The sequence below is a fragment of the Bemisia tabaci genome, chromosome 1 (assembly GCF_918797505.1).
Source record: "Bemisia tabaci chromosome 1, PGI_BMITA_v3".
Lineage (NCBI taxonomy): Eukaryota > Metazoa > Arthropoda > Insecta > Hemiptera > Aleyrodidae > Bemisia > Bemisia tabaci.
This window is the reverse complement of record NC_092793.1, coordinates 269,813-282,028: the sequence shown is the minus strand read 5'-3', so window position 1 is coordinate 282,028 and position 12,216 is coordinate 269,813. Positions and strand designations below refer to the sequence as shown.

Here is a 12,216-nt window from a genome sequence, read left to right as displayed (position 1 = left end):
AACAGGCCCTAATCAAACTTTCCCTGCAGAATTATCGTTAAAAATATGTCTCGAAATGATGTTTTAGCAGTTTTGGGAGGCACCGGGGGCTGTAGGAAAACGGTACAGAGGCATATGGCTCCAAAATTTTACAAGAATTCAGAAAATGGTGCTATTCCTAGTGATGAGAGCAACCGTTCTTGTGCTTTGGCCGAATAAGTCGATTTTGGGACAGTTAAACCCCCCCTCCTCCATAAATTGCACACCCGTCATGCTATCAATGAAGACTTTTCTTGGGGGAGGGAAGGGGGAGACTCAGGGGGTCGTAAGGACCGCCTATGCCAAAAATCAGCTTGTTCTTAATTTTTTCCTTAACACTCATACTAGTGACTACTCTAGACTAGTTGCTTAAAAGAGAAAATTAGAGTTTTTTGCCGATTTTAAGGGGTTTGAAGTAAAATGTTTAGGTTTGGAACGTGAGAACAAACATTATTACTCCTAAATATACTATGCCAAGTCACGATAAAAAATTATATGATGCCTTTAATGGAGATGTTGCATGTGTGAGAATTGCGATTCGACTATTGATTCTTATGTAAAAGTTCGCGAGAAACACGATGGTACCACTGGTTTTCTCTGAAATCAACCCCCAAGCTCAAAAAAAGCTCTCAAGTTGAGGCCAAAATAGAGGGGATATCCCACGCTATCCTGAGAGTCCACCTCTACATCAAAACAAACTCTCCATGCAAAGATAGGCAGCAAATACATTAGCAGGGTTGCCGTGTTTTCAGTTTTAAAGTCCACAAATAGAGTGGCAGTCCTGTCTGGGTATTTACTCCCTATCTTTGCATAGAGAGTTTGTTTTGATGTAGAGGTGGACTCTCAGTATAGCGTGGGATATCCCCTCCATTTTGACCTCAACTTGAGAGCTTTTTTTGAGCTTGGGAGTTGATTTCAGAGAAAAGCAGTGGCGCCATCGTGTTTCTCGCAAACATTTACATAAGAATTAATGGTCAAATCGCAAATTCCTCATACATGCAACATCTCCATTGCTGCTAAATGCCTTTAAAAGGCGAGTCTCCAAAATTTTCGCCGCGACTAGAGCGGACTCATCGTATGTTGAGACAAATGTCAATCTCTGATTACCCCGGAATCAGCACCACTCAACAAGTTAATACATGCAGTCAGACAATACCACCTACCCAAACCTTTCACCGCCAAAAAATAAGTTAAGAGGTTAGGTATCCTCGGTAAAGGTAACGGCTAGTCTTCCAATATGAAGATGGAAGTAACTTTCTAGAAATACTCGTTTTGTGCAGAGGTAAGTGTTTACTGTAGTAATTAATTGTCTTAAATGAGAGTATCGTGGGAAATATAAGTAAATCAAGCATACAAATCATAATTAAAGTCAGACTATCTCACCTGGGCCAGCATGCTTTTAAGTCCTTCATTTTCAAGTGTACGTTTGAAATTAAAGTTGTGGTGAATTGCACGTAATTTTCATTTCGATCACTCACTCGTTTCAGCAGTCCCCATAAGAAGCCATGTATTTTGTTCTTTACCACCGGTTCCTAACCTCTTTCTGCACTGGAAGGTATGGGTAGGTGGTATTGAGTCGATGGCACCACTAATGGTGATCTAAACAATACTTGACTTTTGTCTCAACATACGATGAGTCCGCTCTAAAAACGCGTTGCGGCAGCACTAAAAATCATCCGATTTCGCTCAAATTTGAGGATATTAAAGAGGTTGTTCCAAAAACGCCGATTTTGGCCCCCCCCCCTGGATTTGGCCCAAGCTTTGCTCAGATGTTGTACTAAGTGTCCCCGATGCTTGGGCAAAATTTCAGCCTCCTCGGATAATTAGGGGGAGTGGGCAGGGGGACAAAGTTGCAATTTTTTCAAAACTTTGAAAATCGATATCTCGCGAATGGTTTGAGTGTAAGTGTTGCGGTTTACGCTAAAAAACGTTAAAAAATATTCTCTACACGAATATTGATGCTGTTTGCATGGTTGCGTAATTTATCGTAGTTATAAATCGATTTTTTCGATTTTGAAGGTTCTACTTTTTTTCGTTTTTCGTCTCTCCTCTCCAGGCGATTGTTGCTATGTAAATAAAAACCAGTTGAGGTGATTTTCCATGAAATTCTGCATCTACCACACTTTGTTTGACCTTGGGGAAACGATTCATTCTTGAGTTATAGCGATTTTTCTGCGCGTTCCCGGTTACGCGCGGGCGGCATATCGGCGGCGCTCCACACCCCCCCCCCCCCCCCCGGGCGAGGCAGAGGTTGTTTCACTGCTAGGGCCTTATATTCATGCTGTAGGCTGTAATTATTGATATTTTCTCCTTCCCCCACCCTTCCCCTCCTATAGATATGTATATTTATACTTCGTTATACAGGGTGTCCCGGACCACCCGTACCAGGTCTTTTTCTCGGTTGGTTTAGGTAGTACGAAGTGGGGGACCGCGGGGTTAAACAGGGAATTGACCCCAAGGTATCCGAATTACATGGTCCCGTAGCTCCCCTACCCTCCCTTGGGGGGTAAAAGAGGGAGGCACAATGTCTCCCGACTTTAGGGATCGTGACCCCCTCTTTACTCCCCGAGGGCGGCATGGAGAGTTTCGGGACCATGAAATTCGGATACCTTGCATTCGGTGGTGCGTTACACGGTGTTTATTTTACCGAGTTACGCCTCATCTATGTAAATTTTTGGGCAACATGGATCCACCTGATGGCAAGTGACTTCCTTTTCACCCCGTTTCATTAATTTTGAACCGAAATTTGTATGCTTTTGAACGCTCCAAACATACGCCAAAAAATGCTAGAAATCAGTAAAATTCGTAATTTTTAGGAAGCTCTAACTTTTTTTTAATTCTAGTTAATGCTTTGCGGATTGAGAAATCTTGTTCAACATATCCTTAAGTTTAAAATGATGTCAATTTAAATTGCGCCTTTTTGCGCCTAACCGTCGAAATCAATTTTTTTCGGAGTGCACCTCCGTACATCAAAATGTGGAATATTCCATGCATTTTTGGCGTTTTTGCGACTGTTAAATTTTTTCTAGGTACAAAATAAAAGTATTCCGATATATTTTGATCTACTGAGTCCGAAAATGACCTTTGTTTTTTCTTATCACCTCTCACTTTTCCGAAAAAGCGACTTTTTCCCGGGAAAATGAGCAATTTTGACGTATTTTTGTCATAATTGCAATTCATGTTGATAAACTATACTGGACCCGTGATAAAGAGATTCTGTCATGTATATTAAGCTGCTAAGTCCGAATATGACATAGGTTTTGGTTTATCACCCTCCAGTTCTCCGATAATGCCGATTTTTCCGCGCCTTTCGGGTAATACCTTTCCCGGACTCTAAGTGTGTTAAAAATACGGTTTAAAATTGATTTCGATGTTTGTTGTATCGATTCTTATGTATTTTAACTTGCTAAACCCGAATATGACCTTAGATTTTTCCTATCACCCCTCATTATCCCGGAAAATTCAATTTTCCTCGGAGAACGAGCTTTTTTGGTATTTTTGCGACGATTTTCCGTATTCTGAGGAAAACGGGGGGGGGGGGGGGTTGTAAGAGGCAAGTTGAGGTTGAACTCCGGTTGAATGTTTCTTAAGACGTCAGAGAAGACCTAAAGAGGAACTCGGAAAATCGCTACAACTCCATAGAATAGAAAAATTGGCGCAAAAATACCGAAAAAGCTCGTTCTCCGAGGAAAATTAAATTTTCCGGGATAATGAGGGGTGATAGGAAAAATCTAATGTCATATTTGGGTTTAGCAAGTCAAAATACATAAGAATCGATATATCAAACATAGGAATCAATTTTAAACCGTATTTTTAACACACTTAGAGTCCGGGAAAGGTTTTACTCAAAAGGCGCGGAAAAATCGGCATTATCGGAGAACTGGAGGGTGATAAACCAAAACCTATGTCATATTCGGATTTAGCAGCTTAATATACTTGACAGAATCGCTTTACCACGGGTCCAGTATAATTTATCAACATGAATTGCAGTTATGACAAAAATACGTCAAATTTGCTCATTTTCCCGGGAAAAAGTCGCTTTTTCGGAAAAGTGAGAGGTGATAAGAAAAAACAAAGGTCATTTTCGGACTCAGTAGATCAAAATACATCGAAATAGTACTATTTAGTACCTAGAAAAAATTTTACCTACATGTTGCAGAGGTCAACGGTCGCAAAAACACCAAAAATGTCCATTTTTCCGGGTAAAATCAGCTTTTCCGGAAAATTTAAGGGCGATGGACCAAGACGGAGGTCATATTCGGATTTACCGCTTAAAAATACATGAGAATTATCTGATCTCGACCGAGAGACACTTGTGTTATTATTTTTATACATGTCAAAATAGGGTGGAAAAAATCTTCAGTCTTAAAAGCGTTAGAAATCACATTTGAAGTTAAGTTTCTCGGTCAGGATGTTACTATTTTGTTAAACTAAGATGTAAAATGAAATTAGCGACCCAAAAAATATAAGATCCAACACCTTTTATAACGTTGCAGTGCATTTTCGAATAAAGTTCCGTTAAATCCAGTCTGTGGACCATAGTGCGCCCTCCCTAAGAAAGGATGCACAGTAGGGTGTCCCAAACTTGAATCATCCAAAAAAATTTCGGATCATCGATGTGTGGATTTATTGTGTTAGTATGTTAAAAAGAGGTTGCTCCAAAAACGCCGATTTTGCCCCCCCCCCCCCTGGATTTGGCCCAAACTTTGCTCAGATGTTGTACTAAGTGTCCGCGATGCTTGGGCAAAATTTCAGCCCCCTCGGATAATTAGGGGGGAGGGGGCAGGGGGGCAAAGTTGCAATTTTTTCAAAACTTTGAAAATCCATATCTCGCGAATGGTTTGAGTGTAAGTGTTGCGGTTTGCGCTAAAAAACGTTAAAAAATATTCTCTACACGAATATTGATGCTGTTTGCATGGTTGCGTAATTTATCGTGGTTATAAATCGATTTTTTCGATTTTGAAGGTTCTACTTTTTTTTCGTTTTTCGTCTCTCCTCTCCAGGCGGTTGTTGCTATGTAAATAAAAACCAGTTGAGGTGATTTTCCATGAAATTCTGCATCTACCACACTTTGTTTGACCTTGAGGAAACGATTCATTCTTGAGTTAGGTATAGCGATTTTTCTGCGCGTTCCCGGTTACGCGCGGGCGGCATATCGGCGGCGCTCCATCCCCCCCCCCCCCCTCCGGGCGAGGCAGAGGTTGTTTCACTGCTAGGGCCTTATATTCATGCTGTAGGCTGTAATTATTGATATTTTCTCCTTCCCCCACCCTTCCCCTCCTATAGATATGTATATTTATACTTCGTTATACAGGGTGTCCCGGACCACCCGTACCAGGTCTTTTTCTCGGTTGGTTTAGGCAGTACGAAGTGGGGGACCGCGGGGTTAACGAGGGAATTGACCCCAAGGTATCCGAATTTCATGGTCCCGAAACTCTCCATGCCGCCCTCGGGGAGTAAAGAGGGGGTCACGATCCTTAAAGTCGGGAGACATTGTGCCTCCCTTTTTACCCCCCGAGGGAGGGTAGGGGAGCTACGGGACCATGTAATTCGGATACGTTGGGGTCAATTCCCTGTTTAACCCCGCGGTCCCCCACTTCGTACTACCTAAACCAACCGAGAAAAAGACCTGGTACGGGTGGTCCGGGACACCCTGTATAACGAAGTATAAATAACATATCTATAGGAGGGGAAGGGTGGGGGAAGGAGAAAATATCAATAATTACAGCCTACAGCATGAATATAAGGCCCTAGCAGTGAAACAACCTCTGCCTCGCCCGGGGGGGGGGGGGGGGGGGATGGAGCGCCGCCGATATGCCGCCCGCGCGTAACCGGGAACGCGCAGAAAAATCGCTATAACTCAAGAATGAATCGTTTCCTCAAGGTCAAACAAAGTGTGGTAGATGCAGAATTTCATGGAAAATCACCTCAACTGGTTTTTATTTACATAGCAACAATCGCCTGGAGAGGAGAGACGAAAAACGAAAAAAAGTAGAACCTTCAAAATCGAAAAAATCGATTTATAACCACGATAAATTACGCAACCATGCAAACAGCATCAATATTCGTGTAGAGAATATTTTTTAACGTTTTTTAGCGCAAACCGCAACACTTACACTCAAACCATTCGCGAGATATGGATTTTCAAAGTTTTGAAAAAATTGCAACTTTGCCCCCCTGCCCCCTCCCCCCTAATTATCCGAGGGGGCTGAAATTTTGCCCAAGCATCGCGGACACTTAGTACAACATCTGAGCAAAGTTTGGGCCAAATCCAGGGGGGGGGGGGAAATCGGCGTTTTTGGAGCAACCTCTTTTTAACATGCTAACACAATAAATCCACACATCGATGATCCGAAATTTTTTTGGATGATTCAAGTTTGGGACACCCTACTGTGCATCCTTTCTTAGGGAGGGCGCGCCCTCCCTAAGAAACGCCTGTCGTCACGCCCGGGCGTGACAACTTTTAAAAATTTGCATGGCACATCGATCGATAAACGTAGAGCGCCACCACATATCGGTGGATTCGTGTGTCCCTTGCACATGCACAGTAGTGGTCCCAAATGAATTTTTTCGGATTCTGAAGCTTTTATCTCGGCTGGTAATTAGCTCGAAGAAGTGAAACTTTGCAATTCGATTGTAAAATTATATGCTCTAAAACTTTTGTCCGTAAGAATTTCGTTTGAAAATGGACTCAAAACGTCGAGTTATTCGCGAAAACCCGAAGGCGCAAATGACTTCTCCATTGCTTCCATGCAGTCTTTTAGAGTGCTTAGGACACATGCTGTCTCTCCTTCCCCGCCCGCCGATCATGGAGTTCCGAAAAAACTTGTTACACCTCGCCTAGAACTAAGAGCGAGACGGCCGATGCCGCACAGTGGAGTATTATACCCGAAAAGCTGGCGGAAAGTCCAAAAAAAAAAATGTGGTAAAAGCTTGGTAAAACAGGTAAATAATGATTCTCTGATATCTACTGCATGACATTGTGACAACAGAATCCGCTTATCACTACTGGATGGTCGAGGAAAAAAGGGTAAACCCAGCGATTTCACGCGCATCTTAGCTCTAGTTCAGTATTGCTTACGTTCAGCTTTTCAATCAAAGTGTGTATGCAGTGACAGGTACAAGCTACATCTGCAGGCTTATTGGCAGCCATTATTTATGGTAAGTAGTCCCTTTTTACATATATATTACTATAATTAGAAATTTGATTGTCTGGCATGTATATGCTGTTGTCAAATCGTTCAGTAAAATGGGAATTTTCCATGAAGATGCTTAAATAAGATAATTTCTGAATATGTGCCGGGCTGTGTCGGGCTAAAAATGAAAGTCTCGTGACACTCCTGGAGTTCTTTGTATGTGATTCACACAGATTTGATATGCGACGTTGCCAAATTTACGTCAATTTTTATCGAGTGTGCCACTATATTACGCTGGAAAATTCTTAAACGAAGTAGTTTCTGGATATGTATCGGGCTAAAAATGAAGAATTTTCGTAAACTAGAACCCAATCGTAAGATTTTCCCGCAAAAATTTTTTACCCATATTCACCCTTTGAATTTCTGCGAATTTTTGAAATTGAGCTTTGTTTTCAAGCAAAAATCACGTACTTCCGAATTTTGGATCCTACATATTTTTCAGGTCAATAATGTGAGCCTCAGCATTAAATGGAAGTCTCATGACACTTCTGGAGTGGGGAAGGGTTTCTGAAGGGTTCATAGTGTGAGTAAGGATCCATATTTAGTCCGAAAAGAGCCTAAATTACAGACAAATTTTTCAATGTAGTATAGTGGCACACTCTAAAAATTTACGTAGAATTGGCAACGTCGCAAATCAAATCTAAGTGAATCACATACAAAGAAATCCAGAAGTATCATAAGACTTCCATTTAATGCTGAGGCTCACATTATTGACTTGAAAAATATGTAGGATCCAAAATTCGGAAGTACGTGATTTTTGCTTGAAAACAAAGCTCAATTTCAAAAATTCGCAGAAATTCAAAGGGTGAATATGGGTAAAAAATTTTTGCGGGAAAATCTTACGATTGGGTTCTAGTTTACGAAAATTCTTCATTTTTAGCCCGATACATATCCAGAAACTACTTCGTTTAAGAATTTTCCAGCGTAATATAGTGGCACACTCGATAAAAATTGACGTAAATTTGGCAACGTCGCATATCAAATCTGTGTGAATCACATACAAAGAACTCCAGGAGTGTCACGAGACTTCCATTTAATGCTGAGGCTCACATTATTGACCTGAAAAATATGTAGGATCCAAACTTCGGAAGTACGTGATTTTTGCTTGAAAACAAAGCTCAATTTCAAAAATTCTCAGAAATTCAAAGGGTGAATATGGGTAAAAAAATTTTGCGGGAAAATCTTGCGGTTGGGCTCTAGTCTACGAAAATCTTTCATTTTTAGCCCGACACAGCCCGGCACATATTCAGAAATTATCTTATTTAAGCATCTTCATGGAAAATTCCCATTTTACTGAACGATTTGACAACAGCATATACATGCCAGACAATCAAATTTCTAATTATAGTAATATATATGTAAAAAGGGACTACTTACCATAAATAATGGCTACCAATAAGCCTGCAGATGTAGCTTGTACCTGTCACTGCATACACACTTTGATTGAAAAGCTGAACGTAAGCAATACTGAACTAGAGCTAAGATGCGCGTGAAATCGCTGGGTTTACCCTTTTTTCCTCGACCATCCAGTAGTGATAAGCGGATTCTGTTGTCACAATGTCATGCAGTAGATATCAGAGAATCATTATTTACCTGTTTTACCAAGCTTTTACCACATTTTTTTTTTTGGACTTTCCGCCAGCTTTTCGGGTATAATACTCCACTGTGTGCCGTGAAGGGGCCTGACGCCACGCCGCGCTGCGGCGCTCGGCGCAGCGGTGAAGCCAGGCACAGGCCGGTTGCCAGATCTAACTAAAAAATCTTATCGGACGCACGTTCTAGGCACGAAACAGTCAACAGAATGCATTTTGTTTTGTGATACCTGCATGAAAAAAACCATTTCAGTTGAATAGTACCTGTAGAACCTATAGTAGCTATAGAATCCCTATTTCATAAGTCTTCGCGCGATTTGAAATGCGTAAAAAATTGTCAGTAAGAAAATCATCGATGTTTTGCTGATGTATTTTTTAAAAACTACCCTGAAATCTCCTTACAATTTTCAGAATTCTGAGTTAAAAGCATGAAACTCTGGAGAAATGAATGAAACTGAGCAAAATTCAGGAAAGACTAGACTGGCATTAATTTCAAATTACCCTAGATTTCATAAAAAAAAAAAGAGATAGGTACGTTGCTTCCGAGTGGGCTGCTGTATCATAGAGGTGGACTCAGTGGTATCTACAGTGCTAGATAGAGCAGAGCTCCACATGGCCACTGGCCAGGATGGAGGTATCTGGTGCTACTGTTTTCAAATTTGTTTCCAGAATACTTTCAATTTTGGTAGTCTAAATTGCAGCAAACTTCAGACTTTGACTTACACACAAATAAAAGTGCTATTGAAAACAAACAAATATAAATCGCCTTCTCATAATGAGCTCACCAAAGCATCCTTCATTATTTGTTTGGCAACAACCGATGGAGCGATCAAGCCTGCAGAGCCAGAAATCTGTTTTGTTTCTTCTGGTTTTGTTTTTTCTTCATTAGCAAAACCAGGCGTATCTGTGTCTGGAGGAAGAGCCAAAGTCACAGAGATATTATACGGTTTGACCTGAAACCAATGAAAAACACACCAAATGCAATCACGTTTAAATTAATACATTTGAGAGCTAGAAAACTTCCTTTCGAGTTAAGAGTGAGGAATTTTGCACATATTGATATTAATATTATTGCTTTTTGTGGTTACGAATATTTAAATGCTGCACACATAAATCAAAACTTACATTTTATTGAATGAATTTTATTTACCTCTTTGTTCGGTTTTTGTACAATCCTGATTCTTACCTCCATCCTCAACGTCTCGGCGAATCCTCTGAGTCCAAATTTTGAACAAGTGTATGCTGGGTACCCATATATGCCAAATAGAGCAGCCAAGGATGATGTCACTACAATTATTCCTTCTTCTCTTTCGGTCATACCTTCAAGGACCGCCTTCACGGCATGTACAGTGCCCATCAGATTCAAGTTATGCATAAGCTGTAAGTAAAATGAAAGAGTTATGTTCAATACCGTAGTTTAAGGTAAAAAATTCGTACAAAGGGCAAAGAACAAGGTGCATGAGTATAGTTCTTAACAAAATTGGGATATCAATGACTTCAACTAAACTAGTCTCAAAATATATGCAGAGAACCAATCACGACTAAAATCCAATTTTTAAGCATTAAATTGTAGATTAGAGCTTTCTTCCCGCCATAAGGCTCCATGTATTTTTGAAAATTTAAACACATATTTCGTCCTTATGGATGTGAAGTTTCACAGCTGAAAAAATGGACACACGGTATGCTGGGGGCAACGGAGGTGGATTCCTGAAGGAGGATGGCTGGAATTTCTAAAGGAACTCGGGTTCACAATGACAGAGTGCGCCAGATCATGGGAGTCGAGAATGACATCGTATTCGACATCATGACCAAACTTGGTTCAGTATTAGTCCAGGCAATATGGAAAATCTTGGGGAAAATTTCCCGGTACACTTTTGAATGAGTGATGAGATGTTTATTTTGACGCTAAATCCAAATTTCGCATTAAGTAGTGCAAAGTTATTTTCGCCGATAAACCTACCACTGTGAAGAAATGGCCTAAAACTGGCCTAACTTCTTGTTTCTCGAAAATATCTCGCTTATGTTTGATTTTGTGGTGAAAGTAGTTATTTTCAAAATTAAATTACATACAATTTTAAAGAGGATAAGTTCTTACCAGTTTTTTGATATGACTGAAATTTAAACCGTCAGAACGCGCCGAAAAAACCGCCATAATTCAAACTTCGCGCACCTTACGCTTTTCTCGTGAATAACTTTCCTCAGGGCGAATCTACAAGAAGAATGCTCATTGTTAAACCTGTAGAGCAACAAATCTTCTACTAGGAGCTACTTTTTTTTATTTTGCACGACATTGACAAGCTTTGGAAGTCGCACTGAAAAAAGCTAAACCGAGCATGGACAGGGTCCCCCGTATCTCTGTAGGGAATTACTCTTCTGCATATTATTCTAGGAGACTTATTTACGAGTCAGATTGTAAACTTTCACTGGTAGGCGACGATACCCCCCCCCCCCCCCGACCATAATCATCAAATGTCACAAATTACACCTTCCCCTTCCCACAGTGGCATTTATTGCTATTGGCGCAATTCGTTTAAATACAATTTCCCGTTTCACTATAGGAATGCAATATGATCTTTAATCGTTGATATTTCGAGTAACATTTTATGTAAAGTTCCTATATAACAAACAAATGTAACACTGATTCGAATGCCCTTTCTTATGCATCAATACATCGTGAACTCCTAGTTCATGCGTGAAATTTATCTACTCCCTAAATGCCGCGACAGTATTTGATGGAAATCCGGAAAATTACTTTGATTGTAGCACAGAACACGCAGAAAGAGCTACGAGAGCTCGAAAATTGTCTTCACATGAAATATTGTTTGACAATATGACGATACCCGCTTTTCCACAGGAAAGGTTTTTAGCTAATGACAGAAAGGAAAACAGATTTATTAATTGCATGGTGAAGAAAATTTTAAAGGCAGCAAATTTTCGGGGTTTTCAAGCAAAGGAAGACGCAGATGCTCTCATAGTGCAGAAAGCGATATAACTGGATCCTAGCTTCGAATCAGCACTGGTGGTGGGTGAAGACATATACCTAGTCGCTGGTATTGCTAATCGCAATATTTTTTCATGAAGCCAGCTGGGGGTAATACATCCCAAATCTTTGTACAACCGAGAAAGTGTTAGCGATGAAATAATCGCAGATAATATTCTCTTAATTCACGCTTTTACCCAAGTAGCATTTTGCAACGAAAAAATTGCAATTTAATTGAAATATAATTTCCAGATGATTTCAACTTTCTTGCAAGAAAATTGCAATTATTTTACAACATCTGACCCCCTCATTGTAAAAAAGTTGCAATTTTTTTTTTGCAAAGAAAATTCAATATTGACGACCTTTAAATTTCAACCCCTAAATTTTCCGGGGAAATTATAATAATTCGAACCCATGCTTACCTAATGTC

The 12,216-nt window shown here is 40.3% G+C and overlaps 1 protein-coding gene across 1 annotated transcript in view; it reads right to left on the bottom strand.

The window, feature by feature from the left end:
• Positions 1 to 12,216, bottom strand: part of Kdsr (3-ketodihydrosphingosine reductase) — a 110,067-nt gene that overhangs the window by 7,729 nt on the left and 90,122 nt on the right. Inside the window, exons 4-5 of the mRNA XM_019052783.2 lie at positions 9,993 to 10,184; positions 9,592 to 9,759 (exon numbers count right to left, since the gene is read on the bottom strand). Coding sequence (XP_018908328.2) covers positions 9,592 to 9,759; positions 9,993 to 10,184 — 360 coding nt within the window. The remainder of the gene's footprint in view (positions 1 to 9,591; positions 9,760 to 9,992; positions 10,185 to 12,216) is intronic.